This window comes from Pelodiscus sinensis, chromosome 8 (genome assembly GCF_052426305.1).
Source record: "Pelodiscus sinensis isolate ZL-2025 chromosome 8, ASM5242630v1, whole genome shotgun sequence".
NCBI lineage: Eukaryota > Metazoa > Chordata > Testudines > Trionychidae > Pelodiscus > Pelodiscus sinensis.
Genome location: NC_143059.1, coordinates 63,531,877 through 63,550,198, shown reverse-complemented (window position 1 = coordinate 63,550,198; position 18,322 = coordinate 63,531,877). Strand labels below are relative to the sequence as shown.

The following is an 18,322-nucleotide window of genomic DNA, read 5'->3' as shown; positions in this document are numbered from 1 at the left end:
GCCGAAGAAAAATATTTACCGAAAGGAAAACAGAAACCTGAAAATAAGGTTGTCATTGTTTTCCTCCTGTCGAGGCTAAATCAAGCATGATTTTTTTAAATCAGTCGATCAATGTATATTAATCTCCTGGATTTCCTCTGTTTGAACAATTTGTCATTCAACTAAACTGCTATGGTAAAATGTGCCACATGGTGGAACCTTGGGAATTTCCTTGTGTGTCATATTTCACATGGTGCTTAGTTGACTGGTATAAGTAGGTACTAGCATTGCTGGGCAGCAGCACAGAACAGTGTGATTGGGAGACTGATACAGTGGCTCTGTGAACATATAAAGGTGCATGTTTCTAAGATCATCTATACACTAGACACCTGTCGCCTGTAAGTACTAATACAGCTTGTTTGTCTTTCCCAGTGTTACGTTTAAAGTTTAAGATTAACCTCCAATGTTATTCATTTACAGGACTTAATCTGCATTTTAACTAAAGATTTTTAAACACTGAAAGAAATCAAAAGCCGAGGCAGCAGAATCGTGAAATTGCTATTGTCTAGCCTAAATGAAAATTTTGCTATTTCAGAAAGGTTCCCCCTCACTGAATGAAAGAAAGTGATTAAGCTGTGGTTTACAAAATATTAATTGCAATAATGTGGATGACTAAGAGCCCTATTGTAATTTAGCTTCTTTTGTCTTTCTACCCACGTATCTTGACCTTTACTCAAATTTAAATGAGTCTTTTTTTTCGGCTCCCTTCGTAGACTCATGAAATGTTGCTTTTGTGATCATTATATAGCATTTGAGAGTTTAGAAGACTGTTAATCTGGTTTAAAAGAGTTTTCCTATGCCTTTCATGGAAACAAAAGGGGTGTCAGAGTAATATTAAAACTCAGATAAAGAATGCAAGTGGCTGCACATTTCCACCCCCCTAGGCTCCAACATTTTTATTTGGAGTCTAAAAAGTCGACACATGAAAATCTTATTCAGTAAATGTTATAACAGATATTCTGCCACAGCATTTTACTACAAAACACCCTCTCACAAGGCAAAAACACTAGGGTTTATTAAAAAAAAGGGGGGTGGGGGGAAGGTACAAATTAGTATAGAGGTCTCTAATGGCTGCATTATAGTATCACCTAAAACAGCCACTATCTGAGTCAACTGCTTAGATCTCTATCCTGTGACAAAATAATGTTTGGGGGTCACCCAGGAAGTTAATATCAGGGGACTAAGGCCAGAAAAATAAAGAACAAACTCTTACAACCCACATGTCTGTCACACATGGTGGCTGATGAAACTGGAGAAAAAGAAGCCACCGAGATCTGACAGTCTGGAAGGGAACCTGGTTGAGCACTAGAGGAGGAAATTAAAACAAACTTGAATTTACAAATAGTGAATCTTTTTCAGGATATTGAGAACTGCTTCCCAAGTGAAAGAACAGAATGGTATCTAACCGAGGCTAACTTTTGTAGGTGGCACTCTCTAGCTACGTCTACACTGCCAGTTTTTGCAGTAGAAATTATGCCAATCGAGGGACTCATTTGCATTAGTCACGATCTCATTTGAATATTTTCTGCCGATCCATTTTTGAGCTAGGGGTTTTTGCGCAAAAACAAGCAGTGTGGACATTTCCTTTTTGCGCAAGATCAGTATACCTTCTTTTTGAGGCATAAGGATCTTGCACAAAAAGGAAACATCCACACTGCTTGTTTTTGCACAAAAACTCATAGCACAAAAACAGATCGGCAGAAAATATGCAAGTGAGATTGCGACTCATGCAAATGAGTCCTTCGTTAGCATATTTTCTGCCGCAAAAACTGGCAGTGTCAACGTAGCTTGAGTGTGCCACCTACAAAAGGTATACAACTGAAAGAGACCAGATTTGTTTTTCGATAGGTATGGAAGTAACAGTAACACAATTCAATGGCATTCAGCACATGCAGGTGGTGACATGCCCACAGTAAAGTAACTAGTTGGCACAAGTTCAGTGAACTCCGTTCAAACTGAAAAGAAATAGGAAGGCCAAATATAGCTAGAAGACAAAGCTCAGAGTGTGATGATGCAGAATGGAGTCCTTGGGTAAAAGTGTTAAAAGGCAAAATACCTAAAGCAACAACAGAAATACAACACAGAGTAATAATCTAAAATCACTTCCTGTTGGGTTTGGCTCCACACTCAGGAGCTCCATAGATCAAGAGTCGGAGGTTTCTCTGGTCCTACTAAAAACTTCTCTCTTAAATGTTGTTAGAAATACACAAAGCACCTTTTGCAAAATTCTGCCCTCTGTTAGGCAGGTTTTCTCTTTTCAGCTCTGTTATCAACCGGTTATTTAAATACTTATCTCCTCTCGGTCAGAGTGAAATCTCAATTAGCCTCATGAAAATGTGGAGTAATTCCAGGGAAAAGGAGATATTCTGAATCTATGCCGAGGTAAGGGAGAATAGATGTTCTCTCAAACCTTCAGTCTATAAAATGGATCCTGGCCTTTGTTGTGTGTCATCAGCCCAGATCTTCAAGCACCTAATCTCATCAACAGTTGGTTTTCAGTGCCAGCCACACTGAGCACTGCCAGAAACAAGGAATCATAATCATTGTTGTTTCATGGTTACAGTTGCTGATAATTTGTGAAAGGGACAGAAAATAAAGTTCTTTGGGCAAGTGTCCTTCACGTCAAGCGAATCCCCTTGGCCTATATATATATATATATAAAAAAAAAAAGATACTTGTGATCGGTTTGGGAAAATAACATGATGTGTTTTCTTTTACTCAATGCTAGATTCTGCCAGGAGGGTTCTTTGCCAAGGACGGCACTACTCCGCTTGATTCAGGGTGAAAGTATCTTGCCTGGAATCTCTGCTTTGTTTGATTTTCCAGGCTGCGGAAGCAATCAGAATGCCTTTTAAACCTCCAAAATCTGCCACAGGTACAAATGAGAATCTAGCAAGATTTGTCAAAGGAAACGTTGCTCCAGCCTCCAAATGATTGCTGTTATAATGTAACATCCCTGCCAATGAGGTGCTGGCACCTTGCAGACAGAGGTATGGCAAGGGCATTATGCGCCTGAGGGCAAAGGCAAAATTTACACCCCCGCCGCCATGCGGTGGGGCCCTGAACCTGGCACACAGCTGTGCCTGACTCTGTGAGGAGAAGGGTGGGGAGAGCTTGTACTGCATTGTCCCCCACCCGCTCCAGTTTGGGGCTGGGCCTCCGCACACACTAACCCGCCGGTGGAGATGGAGGAGGGTCATGCTGGGGATGGAGAGGAGGCTCCCCATGGGCAGATCTCACTGCACCCCATACCTAAATGTTCCTCCATTCCCCTCAGTTTGGGGGGCCACTGGTGTAAAGGAACCAAACAAGTCGGAGACACATTCAGTAGTTTCAGAAAACTCATGGCTCCTTTTGACCCATAGCAAAACTCCCATCGACTTCAGAGAGAAAGAAAAAGAGAGAGAGAGAGTCTGTCTGTCTAGCTATCCATGCCAAGATGGGGTTTGCTGTGGGCAATGGCATGGCCTTTGTGTGCTCTCCAGCTGCCTTTACCTGCTTCCTGTGTAAGGTGCCACAGGACTCCTCGCCGTTTTTTAAAAATAAACCTACATCTTAAAGACTGGCTACTAGATTATAAAGAGTTGAACTGGAACTTACTCATGTACAGCCCATTTCAATGAATCACAACACACATTAAATATGAAGTCGTTTAGGTTTTGATTAGTCAATTCCACCCAGTGATCACAAACTGAGCTAGCTTGCCACGGTGTGCTGGGTCATGAGTCTATGCATTTGGGTTTGTTTTGTCCCGGAGGCATTAACTTGCATTTTCTCCATTTTACTTTCTGATCTTGTTAGCTTCTACCTTGCTCTGAAGTATTTTCTGTCTTCTCCGGTGTTTGTAACTCTTCCAAATTAATGCCATCTGCAAATTGCATTAGTGTGCTATTTATTCCCTCTTTCAGCTCACTAAAGAAGAAGTTAAATTAGATCAGACCTAATACAAAGCTTTGCAGCATCTCACTAGACCCCTCCTCAATATATTGTCAGTAATCACTGCTCTGTATTTCCAGTTTGGGGGCAGTCAACAGCAATAACATCAACATCCATGGGAGGATGCTCAGTCTGGGCATTTTATAGCTGTTATTTGTGCTTGTCTCCTCTTATTGCACAGGCTTCATGGTCTTTTTTAGCACAGAAACCCAGCACTCAGCACCAATTTCCAAGCAGGCCAACACATAGGAGATTAATAAGCCACAAATTGAGCAGTGGTGCCATTAATTTCTCTTTGATTGGCAGGCAGTCAAGCCACCTTTTTCCAGGGAGAAGAAATCTGCAAGCAGGGAGAGTTCATCAAGTCACCCCCTCCTCAGCTTTTCACTTCACAGGTACAGCATACCCAAATTAGTCAACCTCCAGCCACCCCTTAACAACCAGCTGCTATTGCTGAGAGGCAAACGGACTTTCCTTTCTGCAGGGGTCCTGGAAAAAGCGCTATTTCATCTTGTGCAAGCCTAGCAAGAGATGCTACATGCTGAAGTACCTTAAAGGCCAACAGATAAAGGGCTCCATTGCAATTGATCAGTAAGTATCTGAAGTTTATCTTTTTTTTTTCCTTTGAAACCACACATCTGCTGCCTGAAATGAGATCACCAATTTAACCTTTTGCTACTGATTTAGGGCCTGATCCACAGCCATTGGAAGTCAGTCGAAAGACTCCCACTGACTCCAGGAGGCTTTGGATGGGTTTGAGAGTGTTGTATTATTTGATAAACTTAATGGGATTTCTATAGACAAAAGTCAAGCTATGGCTATATAAAAGATCCAGGCATTAGTGCTGCACCCAGCACTAAAATAATGCTTCTGTTACCTACAGTAGTAGTAGCTGGTCCCTTTATCTTCTCCAGGAACAACATCGAGTATTCCTAGGTGCAAAGGGATTCTGCCATGCCAATGTTGAAGAGCGCCTTTCTCCACATTGGGACTTTACAGGGAAGGATCTATTCCACTTCGGGGGGGGGGGGGGTTAGGGGCTTTCAGAAACTGGCTGGAGGCTAGTGCATTTCAGCTGGGTACACACCATCAGCCTGATCCCACACAATGGTGCTCTCCAGAAATCCTGGGGGAACCTAATTTTGTCTGGGGGGGGGGGGGTCAGGTTATATGAGGAATGGCACAGGCTGCTCTGCACTGCCTCCTCCTACCTGCACTGGGATAGCATGTGGCCATGGCAGTGCACAAAGCAATTAGTTTCTGCACAGTGCTGAGCACTCTTCTTTGGGCAGACAGAGGCTAGGAGACTCATTGGGTGCTCGTCCTCGCTCTTGGCGGCATGGACAAAAGCTAATCACATTCTAGCGCTGAGTGTTTGGGATATACAAGATGCAGGATTGGACGAGATAAGGCTTGTCCAATGTGTTTTGCACCTCGGGCCTAGTCCAAAGACTAAGTCTTTGCATTGGCATCAAAGGACTTTGGATGGGCCCTTCCCCTCCCTGTTGTGCTTTTTCTATTGTAAAGAAAGCTGCATTCTTTGCTTTCCTAAGCAACGCTTTATGTCTGAAAACTTTCCAGTTGGCTGAGTCAAATGTGTGGTGTTTTGTTTTGTTTTTAAATCATGTAATGACCGTCTAATTCCACCCATAAAGCTGTGGGGTTTTTCTCTTTTATGAATTAAAATTGATGATGATTTAAAAAAAAAATTCAAGGAAGGAAGGAGTTTCAGGTCCCAAAACCTGATTTTATCCATTTTTTTTAAAAAAATGTTGGGAACGTCACCATTAAAAACACAGCAAATCTTTGATTTACTTTTGTGTAACCTTTCTGTGAAAGGCGTTACATTTCTCAACCAGCTCCATTATTGTTGGTTGTATAAAAACATTCTGTAATAATTACAGCACCTACCATAATGGGGCTCCACTCTTGGCTGCCCCTGAGGTACCATCGTGGCAAGCATGATTCATTTATGTCAGAGAAGTTATTTATACAATAGTACGGAAATTATCTAGCAAACCCTTGATCCTCTTGGCTTTTATAGATGATCATTTCACCTAGGGCATGAATGTATGTGATAAGCAAATGGTTCATACCCAACAGGATTTCAAATGTAGAGATTGGCATCAATAATTATGAGAAGATGACAGCAATAAGGAAGATGTTCAAGTGCTGCCCTGAGGAAGTGATATCCATCAACACGGAGAGCAGGGATTACTACCTCATTGGAAAGGACAGGTACTCATGGTGGGGGATATGGCAGGGGACATAGCTACCAAAACAAGTGGCTTTTGGGAACCATGGGGCAAGAAAGTCTTATACCTGTTCATGGGGAATCAACTGTAGAGAACAAGTCTGCTCTGTTCATGGGGCCTCTTGCCTGTGTGTGTTGCTGCCACCTGTGGTCTTCTCCAACCATCAGGGCTGACAGGCAAGCCTCTAACCCGACCTAGCAGACAACATCTATACAATGTGCTCTCCTCTCAGGGCAGTGTGGCTTAGTGGCCAGAGTCTACAGTAACACTTCTCTCAGGGCAGCATGGCCTGATGGCCAAAGTCTATAACAATGCCCTCCCCTCTCAGGGCAGAGTAGCCTAACAGCCAGAGTCTATAGCAACATATCTCCCCCACAGGGTATTGTGGCCTACTAGCCAAAGTCTATAACAATGCCATCCTCTCTCCAGGGGGGCAGCATAGTCTAATAGCCAGAGGCTATAACCACAGGGCTGTGCCCTCTCATGGGGTTGAGGAGGAGAGGGGAGGGGGATCCAGCCCCATCCACTCCACCAGGTCCAAGCCCAGGTGCCTGTCAGTGGTGGAGTGGACAACCACTACCTTGGCAGGAAATCCTACTACAACACACCAAGCTCTGGGGAATTAATTCCCCACCTTTGGCTACTTCCTTCCAGTGTCCTCCGGGTAACCCTCTCCGTCTCTCCCCTCCGGACTGGATGCCTAGTCTGCAGCCTCCCACTGGCTTGTCTCGGTCCGCTGGGGGGGGGGGGGGGTCCTTTTCAGGAGCTCCAACCGTACCTCCTTCCTGTGTGGCATCCCCACGGGCTTTTATAGTTGACTCCAGAAGGAGCATGCCCAGCAGAGCTATGGGGGCAGGGCCTCCACAGCCAGGTGAGCTAGATTAACCCCTTCAGCCGCAATGTGGAGTTGGTACACCCTGTCACAGGGGAAAATGGGGCAAGATCATCCTCTACAGTCCAGCGGAAGAATAGACTATAGGGGAATGATTCTGGGGTTGACTCCTGGTTCCCCAGCTCCCTCCACCACACTTAGAACTCCCATCCACTCCACAGGTGGAAATAGGGAAAGATCAGGAATTAATCAACAGACATTTGGTCGGGGAGGGGGGCGGGCAAACTCTGCAGACCAGCTCCCAGCTGCTTTGCCCCAGTTTTTCTCCATTTTCTTCCCCTCCTGCAGCTGTGTCAATGAGAGCTTTTTTCATCTAAGTACGTACTGCAGGATAGTCCCCTGTACTCATAACCAAAGCAGGAAGAACATGTCTGAGCCCAAAGAGAAAAAACCACAAATACCTAGTTATCATTCAAGCATGCCACCCTCTGCATTCATGCAGTGCATTGTTCCCTGAAGTCATCTAGTGGAAAAAGTTAGAGACCATCAAATTTGTCCTATTGGTGAACAAAACGCAGCATCTCCTTTTTCGTCATCTGACAATTCTACCGCCTTTTCTCCGTCTGCCTGTTTAAACATATTTCTGAAGGTTACACCAGGCCATCTGCTAGGCCGCAGTCCTGCAGGGGGCTATGCATTCCTGGGAATCATGTGGAATGGAATCTGAGAAGCACCTCACAGGAATTCTCCACACATGACAGAATTGAGTCTGTAGAGACCGTCTTTCCACCATATCATCTCACTTGTCTTTATTAGCCAATGCTTTGTGTAATTTGGCTATGCATAGGAGCATATGACTACAGCACAGCTGGATTTTGAATAGGTGCCTACAGAAAGAAAAGCCTCCTCACAGGACCAGTCTAGCAGGGAATGTTTTGTCCAGTGGATCTGCATTGTTTTTGGATCTGCTGGCCTCACTCCTACAGTTTTCTAAGGCTACTGCAGATAGGGTTGCCAAGTGTCCGGTATTGACCTGGACAGTCCAGTATTTTCGCCTCCTGTCTGGTAAAAAAAAAAAATCAGAAAATACCGGACACCTAAAATGTTTGGTATTTTCTGGTTTTTTCCCCCCTACCGGACACCTGGCAACCCTATGACACACTCAGCAACTGGGCCCAGCCCCCGGCCTCCAACCATCTGCTTACCTGGTTCCGCAGGGAAGCTGCCTTCTGGATCGACCAAGAAAACAAGATGGCTGCTGGCAAAAAGCCTAAAGACTTGAAGCAAGGGGAAGCAATGCCTTCCCTGGGTCTTAGTGCTGAACCTCTCCGCTCTTCCTATCCCTGTTATGAGTGCACACACTTAAAGGGACCATGCTGTTTTTAATGTACTTTTTTTTTTGCTTAATAACTGTCAGGGGCCTTTTTCTTTCTTTCTTCTCAACAACTTTGGTCTCCCTCTTCCCCCCTCCCCCCCAAAAGAATTTTTTCCCGGGTATTTTTTTTGGGGGGGAGAGGAGGAGAGGCACAGTGTTTGGTATTTTTGATTAAATCATCTGGCAACCCTAACCGCAGAGCTCCTTTAAGGCAGTGCTCTACCATTGTAATGGAGAGGCAGCTTTCCCCGTATTGGGGCCTGATCAAAGCCCACTCTAGTCAATGGAATAACTTCCACTGACGTCCGTGGCTGTAGCTTTAGACCATTAGACTGATACAGATGCGCCATTTCTTTTTTCTTGTGTGTACTAAAAATGAACTTTTCATTTCATCATTCCAATCCACAGGGAACAAGTGGAGGATTGGATGACTTCCTTATCTCTAGCCCGTGCAGAGACAACAGAGAATGGATACTCCACTCAGGTGATGTTCTATCCAAAAAAGTCTGCAGTTACATGCACAGATTGACTCTTTAAAGGGAGTGCTTGTAATGTCATTAGTAATTTATGAAGAGAGGGATCTTTACCCTGAAATATACTGGTTTAGACCCTAAGCATATAGTGTGTGCTTTCCCTATAACTCCAGTTTCCTAATGAACAAGAGATTCTTTTATGGCGAAATCTACACTTGTGCAGAGCACAGACCACAGTATCTGCTTCCCACTTAAGACCCACTTAATCTGTAAAGAGGAACCTTTTTGTGGTCAGAGGCTACTGACCACAGAATAATCAGTTGGCAGCCACACACAAAGGAAAAAACCCCTCATGGCTCACCTGCCCCCACGGCAGGAAGCATAACAAGCAAGCAAGCAAAAAAACAAACAAACCTTCACACTTAAATTGGTGCACGCCGTGCTCCAGCCCTCTGTGGCGGAGGAGGGTTGGGACTTCTGGCCTGCGATGTGGAGACTTGCCATGGGATAGATTGAATCAAGCCAGGGGTCGGACCTAACCCATGGGGTGTAGGTTCCCCACTCCAGCTGTAAACAATCTTATGTTTGTTAGAAAACATTTACTTGAAGGAGTAAGTGCATAGGACTTAAAAGGCCTTGCGTAGGGTGACTGTCACCCTTCATCTCAAGACAATGTACAGGCAGTCCCCGGGTTACATGGATCCGACTTACATCGGATCCCTACTTACAAATGGGGTGAGGCAACCCCGCACTAGCTGCTTCCCCCCAGCAGACCAGGGAGACGCGGAGCGGCTTTTCTCAGCAGACACCTCAGCTTGAGAATAAAGACTGAGGGAAGTAAGGTGTGGGAGAATAAAACTGGGCTCTGGAGAAATGTTTGGCTAGAGTTTCCCCTACAATATGTACCAGTTCCGACTTACATACAAATTCAACTTAAGAACAAACCTACAGTCCCTATCTTGTACGTAATCCGGGGACTGCCTGTATCCCCAAATCTCCTGTTTTGACAGGGCTGGCCTTACCATGAGGAGAACTGAGGCAGACACCTTAGGTGCCAGACTGGGAGGGGGGGGAGGGGCGCCAGTAGGACCCAGATAATTGAGACCTTTCAAAGGTTTGGCCCAAGCGAAGGGACACGGGGGCGTCATTTGAGCTCCCCGCCTCAGGTGCCAAAATGTTGTGGGCCAGCCCTGTGTCTTGAGCCTCCAAATCTGTATCCCTGGGAACCATGTGGGCTTCCAAGAGCAGACTTTTGTCCTTGGACCCAGCTGTCCTGATCCTCATGCTGCTGTCACTAAAATCCTAGAGCCAGAATCCTGCAACTCAGAGAAGCAAAGGTCGGTCCCTTTCTTCGCCACCGAGCTTTGATGAAACAGTGACGAGCACCCACCAAAAGATGCTGAGCAACTGCAATGAAACTGAAGTAAGGGGCCCTGGCTAATGAGCATGCCTCTAGGTGACATGGGATAGTTCCTTTGTACAAGACTGGCCCTCGGGCCCATAGAATGGCAGGCGCAGTTTGCTTTCTAGGGTGGACAGGAAAGGAGGCCTTGAGCATCAAATGGTGGAAATCCCTGTAAAAGGCTTGTGCTGTCAGGCTCGTTTCCTGGCCCAGCTGTGTTTAAGAAAGGTGACAGCTTCTGCAGGGGTCCTCACTGGCCATTTTAGCAAATAGGCCAAAAATCACTCAAGGAAATCCTCCCCATGCAGCAGGGTTGGAACTTGAAGTTCCTGAGTTGTGGAAGGATTTGAGGCCTGAAGAGATCATCAAAAGGTACCAATAGGAGCTAGGTGTCCAATTTCCATTGAGTTCCTATGGGAGTTGGGCACCTAATTGTCCTTCCCCCCCCCCCCCTTTCTGTTTAAATAATGGGGAAGGAGGATTTACAAAGTACTGCTGATTTCTGGTCTGCTGTAGGCTTGTCTGTAGAAAATAAATGACTAGCAGCCTGGAAAGCAGCGCTTAGTATAGTAACAAAATACCACACAAACAGGGAGTGCAACAAAAGGTCTGGAGGGAGAATAACAAAGACTGTGCTCTGTTACCAACCGACAGTGCCATTAATACACCTGCGGTACTTCTGCACAGGTTGTCAGTGTTTTTTCTTTGGTGTGCAGGTGGAAGATCCCGCAGATGACAAGCAAAGGCCTAATTCAGATCCAGGCTCTTGCAATCTCCCTGAAAAGCAACCCTGCTACAGCTCCCCAGTGCATCATCTTCCAAGTCCGGTGAGCAAAGCCAATGGGTCTGTAAAGCCTGTTGGGTGTGTACATTTTGCAGGAATGCTCATTAACTTAGAGAAAAGGTACACTGGAGACTTTGCAGTGGCATAGCTGCACCAGTCCAGCTGTTTAGCTGCAAGTTCTCTAAGACAGCAGCCAACAGACTAGTGTTGTTCCATTGGCTTAACTCCTCCAGCCTCCATGAGTGGCAGAAACTATGTCAGTGGGAGACGCTTTCCTGCCAACATAGTGCTGTCCACACCAGTGCTTATGTCAGTGTAACTTATGACTCTTGGGGGTCAGGTGATTTAAGCTGCAATGTAAACCTAACCTTCTTGTCATGCCTCATCTACTCTGAATATCCCTATCAACGGTGACTCAGCACCTCCCTAGCAAGTCCAACTGGCTCCGATTGTTAACCTTTTCTAACTGGTTGTACTTATTTCTTGTGCCGCTCTGGTAGTTTGCTCTCTTCCCTTCTGAGAGCATGACTGAGAATTCCTTCACAGTTCGGGGCAGGTTGTCACAGTGCCATTGATGTCAGTGGAGCTAGAACAATCTATTCAAGCAAAGGATCTGCCCCTGTTAATCTAGTTGTAGGCCGTGCCCATGGGTTCCTGGGTTGGTTTTTTTTAGCATCTCTCAAGGATTGTCTACACACAAAACCTGCACTGGTTTAAATCAAATGGACTGAAAACCTAGGTAATTAACTGGCCGCACAGCCCTGCATGAAGACTCTTGAATCTGTGTAAACTTGGCTTAACATGGCTTGGCTTGCACCTGTAATTGAGTTCCACCAAGCTTAAATGCACACAGTTGCACCGCTTTAAATCAGATGAAAATTACACCGTTTGTTAAACTGCTACTATTTTGTGTGTAGACAAGGCCTCGGGCTCACTCTCTCCTCTTTTACCTACTAATCCTTCCCAGGTCAGTGTCGCCTTTAAGCAATACTGGGCCTATGTTGTGCCGCAGGCAATGCAGAAGTGTTCTGGGCTGACTGAGCGTGAGGTTTGTGGAAGGCGGGGGTGGGGTGCACAGGCGCGTCACATGATCTTTCATTTGGATTGCGGGTGGATGACCTGGAGCTCTGTTTTCTGTTTGACTATGCAGAAACTGCAATTAATAGTCTTGCCCTACAGCTAACAAGGGATAGCCTTCGTTTGGTATAGTCACAAAATACCACACAAACAGGGAGTGCAACAAAAGGTCTGGAGGGAGAACAACAAAGACTGTGCTCTGTTACCAACCGCTCCTGTTGGCTAGCCCAGTGTGAGGTTATTCAGCATAAGGGAAGCCTACAGTCTGTGTGACCCTGCTGGGGGCAGAGGGCACATCCTGGCAAGAACCAGGAAGTTCTCCCAACGTGCCGCAGTTTGGAGTCCACAACTTGTAGTTCCCAGGGCTGCTGCTGAAACACACTGGACCTTGGGTTATACCAGGTATTAAATATCTTAGGTCAATCCTATCAGCTCATTTCTGCACGGATTGAGCTATCTCCTGGCTTGTACCTTTGTGTTTATTTCCTCTTCCAAATGCATGACACTACATTTACGGGTATTAGATTGAATTGAATCACCAATGACTCACTCTTATAGGCCCTGATCATGCAAATTATTCCTCAGGTAACTAATCTTGACTCTTGCAAATAGTCACATAGACATGAATGAGTCTACTTGCATAAGGACTCGTTTACCTGAGGGAGGGCTTACAGGATTCAGTCCCTTAGCTATCCAAGGTCAGGGCTACACTGGGGGAGAAAGTCAACCTAAGATATGCAACTCCAACAACGAGAACTGCATAGCTGGAGTCAACGTATCTTAAATTGAATTTCTGCGGTGGCCCCACCATGGGAGGTTGACAGGAGAAACTCTCCTACCTGCTTCCCTTATTCCTCGCAAACCCATGTGTACCAGGGTCAACGGAGTAGGAGGATGCTCTCAGCTTTCAATTTAGCAGGTCCTTACTAGACATGCTAAATCAAACTCTGGAAGATTGATCTCCGGGTAAATACAGACAAGGCCCAAGTTATTCCAAACTTTAAGACCAGGCCCCCATTCCTAGTTTTCCTGATGGCTAATTTCAAGTTGAATTTACATACTCCAAATCATGAATGTGTTAAACCAAACCTGGTTTCTGATTCCCACTCCCCACTACTAACTCTTGTGTTAAATTACTTATTAGGATTTATGATTTGTATTGCTGTGGCAGTTAAAGCCCCATTCAGGATGGAGGCCCTGCTATGCCTGTTATTGCAAACACTCATATTGAACAGGACACTACTCCCAAAGGCTTACAGCAGGCGTGAGGAACCTAAGACCTGGAGGTTAGATATGGGCCCCAGTTTGCTGTATCTGGCCTCCCAGACTCACGGCTCACCCCTCCCAGTATTGTGGCTGCAGCACAAAAATCTGCTAGCCTGGGTGCCCGTAGGCTCTGGCATGTGAGGGGAATGTGGGGAGTGTCGTTCTCCTTTTTAGTCAGGGGTCACATCAATGAGAGTCTGTTCATGCTTTTTTGCTTCTCACTTGTGTGCGGCCCCTGACTGATTTTTCTCTAGGTCAGCAGCCCCTTGACCCAAAAAAAGGTTCCCCACCCCCTGGCTTTAAGGCTTGACAGAACTCTTGATAGGCACTCCAGGTGGAGGAACATTAACAGTAACAATTCCCTTCTGATCACTATTCAGCCAGTTTCACATCCCACTTTAGTAAGAAATTGGATAAGTACCAAGCAGGTTAAAAATAGCATAGTTTTATGATGTGTCACTAAGGGAGGGATGGGCAATAATTTTTGCAGAGGGAGGCCACTTCATGAATTTAGGTACACGGTCATGAGCTGGCTCCGGCCCACCTAGAAGGGGTAGGGCCCCAGGCGGAAGAGGTGGGGCTGGGGCCTTCAAAGAGGGAGAAAGAGAGCAAGTGTAAAATAGAGACTGTGTGTCAGAGACAGACATTGTGGCACAGATTGAGTGTATGTGGCACCGAGACTGGGAGAGTGTGTGAAGCAGTGTGTGTGTGTGTGTGTGTGTGTGTGTGTGTGTGTGTGTGTGTGTGTGTCACAGAGACCGTGTGGCACAGATGGGGTGTGTGTTACAGTGACACAGAGTGTGTGCTGGCTGTTGCTGGGTAAGTTTCTGAGAGAAACCCCGCTCTGTCTCTAGGAGAGGGAAAGCTTCCCTGCTCTGTGTTCTCACCCCTCCGCACTGAAATCTTAGAAACAGTGTACTTAAGGCAGGCACTCCTCTGAGTCTCTTACCATCCATGCTTCACACTGGAGCAGCTCTGCTGTATGCCTCCCTCTTTCCAACCTGCAGCGATGGAGTACAGGGGCAGGGGATCCCCTGACTTCAGCACCACCTTTTCCCTTCTGCCTTTCCATCCCCATCCCTGCCCAACACACTGCACAACTAGCAGGAGAATCCTGGGAGCAGCTCTGCTGCAGGACAGAGCCAGGTGCGGGGTAGGGGCAGCTGAACACACACTCCCAGCTGTAAGTGTGCACGCTCCACTCATCAGCTGTGCGGGAAGGAGAGAAATGCTCAGCAGTCTGGATCCAGTCCCTGGGACTGATATTGCCCACCCCTGACTTAGGCTCCAATAAGAGCCACCCTTTGTACTATCATTAATGAACGCCATCCAGGCATCAAAAAATCCATTTGTTGTTTCTCATTTCTATTCAATGCCAGTTTCCTCCTTTTCTCTGTAAGGAAGAGGGTTAATACTTTATTTTATCTTGAAAACAATACTGTATTCAGTGACACAGTTAGTAGTTTTAAAATGTATTGCCATCGCAGATGTAGGAGAGATAAGAAGGAATGCATCACAAATTAAATACTAATTACATTCTGCAGGACAGTCAAATCAATGAGCAGGAGGGAAGTTAGAGATGGCTATTTTGGCTCAAAGAAGTGACATGTTCCCTCCAGGATTTGTCAGATACTCCCGATCTTTATGAAGGACCATTCTCTGTCTGGTAGCTCCTGCTGAGGGCAAATCATCCAGTATAAAGTTGGTTCAATTTCTGCTCTCACATACTCAGGTATAGCTCCTGGCCACTGGGGGAGTTCCAATAATTCACTCTTTCTTCAGGCAAGACTCCCAGTGCTTTTAATAGAAGTGGCAGAAAACAAACTCCCCATTCTAGATTTCAGTAAGGGTGTTTATTTAAGTGGGGACTTGAGGATGGGGCCTGGAGCAAAGAGCCCTGGTATAGAACCTCAGAGATATTTAGGCACCCACCCCCTATTTTTTTCAAAAGAATTAGGAACCTGAATAACTTTGGGTATTTGAGCCCCTGTGTGTGTGTAACCCACACACCGACTGGATGTGGTTCCTTGTCCCATGTAGTGGCACTTAGACCATTTTGGCTACTTCTAGACAGCAGCACTATTTCGAGTTACTGAAAGTATATCGAAATAACAATTCTGCATCTTTAAACACGCTCGTTATTTTGAAATATATTTGAAATATATTTCAGGTGCGCTATTCCAGCATTCCTATAACCCTCATTCCATGAGGGCTAAAGGACTTGCCGGAATAGCACCAAATTTTGAAATAAAGCACTACTTCAAAATGACCTCAAAAGAAGCTATGCAATTTGTGGACTGCAAATAGCGTAGCTTATTTCTAGGTAAGGGTGCTGTGTAGACACATCCTTACAGAGATAATGAGTTTTCTCTACAGCCTTAGCTGAGAGCCATCTGTGGATGTGCCCCCCTTAGCTAGAGGAAGTATGTCACCCCATACACCTACTGGGTGTGGTTCACTGGCCCGTGTAGTGGCACTGAGACCGCTTACAGAGAGAGCAAATGCGTCTGCTCTGCAGCCTGAGCTGAGAGCCAGGTGGCTTTTAGCACCAGAAGTCCCCGGTTCGGTTCTGCCTATCAGCGTTACATGTGGAAAATTGACACAATATCCACCATTGCTCCTCTTTTTTGAACACCGCAGCTATTTTTGCATAAATAGTCATTTGCAAGGGCAGTCTGTGACAGATACAAATATTGCACCCACAAATCAGCTACCTATATATCTACAGTAAATTATCTCAATACGCACCGTTTTGCACCTACAGCTGATTAAGCGTATAACGGAGCACTAAGACAGAAGCCTTGTTTTGAAGTCAGATGGTTGCTGTTATCATTTCTGCCTCTGAGGAGCAAGTCTTCCCACAATCCTTCCCAATGGATTTGTCCAAGCAAACAGAAAGATGATATCAGATGTCAAGAATTTAATGGAAACATTTTTTTAAAAACAGAACAACAGTTCTGAAGAGACCAGAAAAAGTCAGCTGCTGTTGCATTCAGATGGGAACACCAATGAAAAGGGGGAAGAATATTATGCTTTTCCAAGCAGTATTCTAGCACAGGTAAGCCACATCAGGTAGGGTTCTCTCTTGATCCAACTCTAAGAGGATATTCAGTTGCCCAAACCCAATGGTAGCAAGATTGCTAGAGAACCAGACCTCCAAATCATTGGCTAGCAGGAGGTTAAGATGGGAGAGAAGAACAATGGAGTTCTGGTTTTGGAAGGATGCAAGGGAGGTTTAGCCTGAACCTTAAGGAAAACTCCCTAACTGTCATAGTGGTTAAGCACTGGAATAAATTGCCTAGGGAGGTTGTGGAATCTCCATCAGTGGAGATACTTAAGAGTAAGTTGGATAGACGTCTATCAGGGATGATAGACAGTGCTTGGTCCTGCCGTGAGGGCTGGGGACTGGACTTGAAGATCTCTCGAGGTCCCTTCCAGTTCTAGTGTTCTATGATTCTAAGCTATGAGTAGCTAGGTACTTTGGTTAACTGAGGTTTGGCTGAGATACATTACCCACAATACAGCATAAATACAAACTAAGTAAAATATGCTGAGGGGATAAAGTGAGAAAATACTTACATGTTGTTGTTGTTTTCCATTTTTAACAGTTGGAAAGTGAACAAGCTACATCTGATTCCCCAATTCACTCTCACAACCCAATGGAGACTGGGGATCATCTTAGCAGAAAGTTGTACCTGTCAATGAAAGCTTTGTAGGTAGCTCTTTTAGTATTTAAAAATCAATGCAATGTAACAATATGGTTTGAGCTGCATTCCTGCTGTTTACATGATAACGGTTTGCGAGAGGCCTTTTTTGGGGGGAGGGTGGGAGACTAAGGGGAGAGTTTACCAGAGTGAAATTCAAAGTCACTTCACAAATTCATACATTGACACCCTGACAGGCATACCCAGAATAAAATGTGACCTGATGGTTCTTTTCCAGGCTAAACAATGCAACATCTGCCGTCACAGTCACAGGCACCCCAGCCAGAAACGCCCTAGAGCAGGCAGTGTTGTGTAGTGGTTAAGAAAGAATGGTTTCTTGATATGTCACTAATTGCCTGGATGATCCTGGACATTCTCTGTACCTCAATTTCCCTACCTATAAAATGGGTCTAATACTACTTACTTCATACATGTGCTCTATAGTTTGATGTTTTTAACATGTATCAATAATTCAATATTGTTACTAGGGATGTTAAGCGTGTAATTCGTTAATCGTGTAGTCAACCACAAGTTTGTCAACTACACGACTAATCAATAAAGGTTAACACTGCAAATACTCAGTCCCAGCTTCTTCCAGGTTCAGCAACTACCGTGCTGTGTCTCTGTACTATGAATATTTTAGGATCTGGTGCAAGCCAGCCTGCTAAATTGCTGCTTCCCATTCCCCTGACTGTGAGGGAGCGAGGAAAAGTGCACAACTTGTGTGAATTACTCCTCTGCCCCCTCTCCTCACCAGCTGGGAGTGCCCGCAAGCTGTGTACTTTCCCCTCACTCCCTGGGAGTCAGTGGCGCTGGAAGAAGAGCAAGTAGCATCCTGGCGTGCATGGCTGCAGCCCTCCCCTGCCATTCTCCTGCCATGGTGTCCCTGTGGTATTAATCCAGGGTCATACAGAAACTTCACACTTGTCACTACGCACTAGCATGGCCACTAAGGACTTCTGGGACAACTGCACAGAATTCAAATCCTGCAGTTCCAAAATATTTGACCCCTGAGCAATGGGAGGATTTCCATTGGCTGTTAGTAATTAATACTTCTGGTGCACAGATGAACAATTCTGATTCTGTCCCACAGAAAATAATAGTGCATATGCACTCCAGTTCATTACAATATCATTTAACTGTACACGTGTACTTGTGTGAAATTTGGAATAGAACTCA

At 45.4% G+C, this 18,322-nt stretch overlaps 1 protein-coding gene across 2 annotated transcripts in view; it reads left to right on the top strand.

Moving 5' to 3' along the window:
- Positions 1 to 277: 277 nt before the first annotated feature.
- PLEKHS1 (pleckstrin homology domain containing S1) overlaps positions 278 to 18,322 on the top strand; it is a 31,229-nt gene continuing 13,184 nt past the window's right edge. Inside the window, exons 1-10 of one of the 2 annotated variants that reach the window (XM_025190694.3) lie at positions 278 to 377; positions 2,768 to 2,914; positions 4,282 to 4,370; positions 4,460 to 4,566; positions 6,079 to 6,213; positions 8,846 to 8,921; positions 10,217 to 10,333; positions 11,029 to 11,139; positions 16,387 to 16,497; positions 17,048 to 17,151. In XM_025190694.3, coding sequence (XP_025046479.3) covers positions 2,884 to 2,914; positions 4,282 to 4,370; positions 4,460 to 4,566; positions 6,079 to 6,213; positions 8,846 to 8,921; positions 10,217 to 10,333; positions 11,029 to 11,139; positions 16,387 to 16,497; positions 17,048 to 17,151 — 881 coding nt within the window. In that variant the 5' untranslated portion in view covers positions 278 to 377; positions 2,768 to 2,883. The remainder of the gene's footprint in view (positions 378 to 2,767; positions 2,915 to 4,281; positions 4,371 to 4,459; positions 4,567 to 6,078; positions 6,214 to 8,845; positions 8,922 to 10,216; positions 10,334 to 11,028; positions 11,140 to 16,386; positions 16,498 to 17,047; positions 17,152 to 18,322) is intronic. The other variant, XM_025190695.3, reaches the window with a different exon arrangement.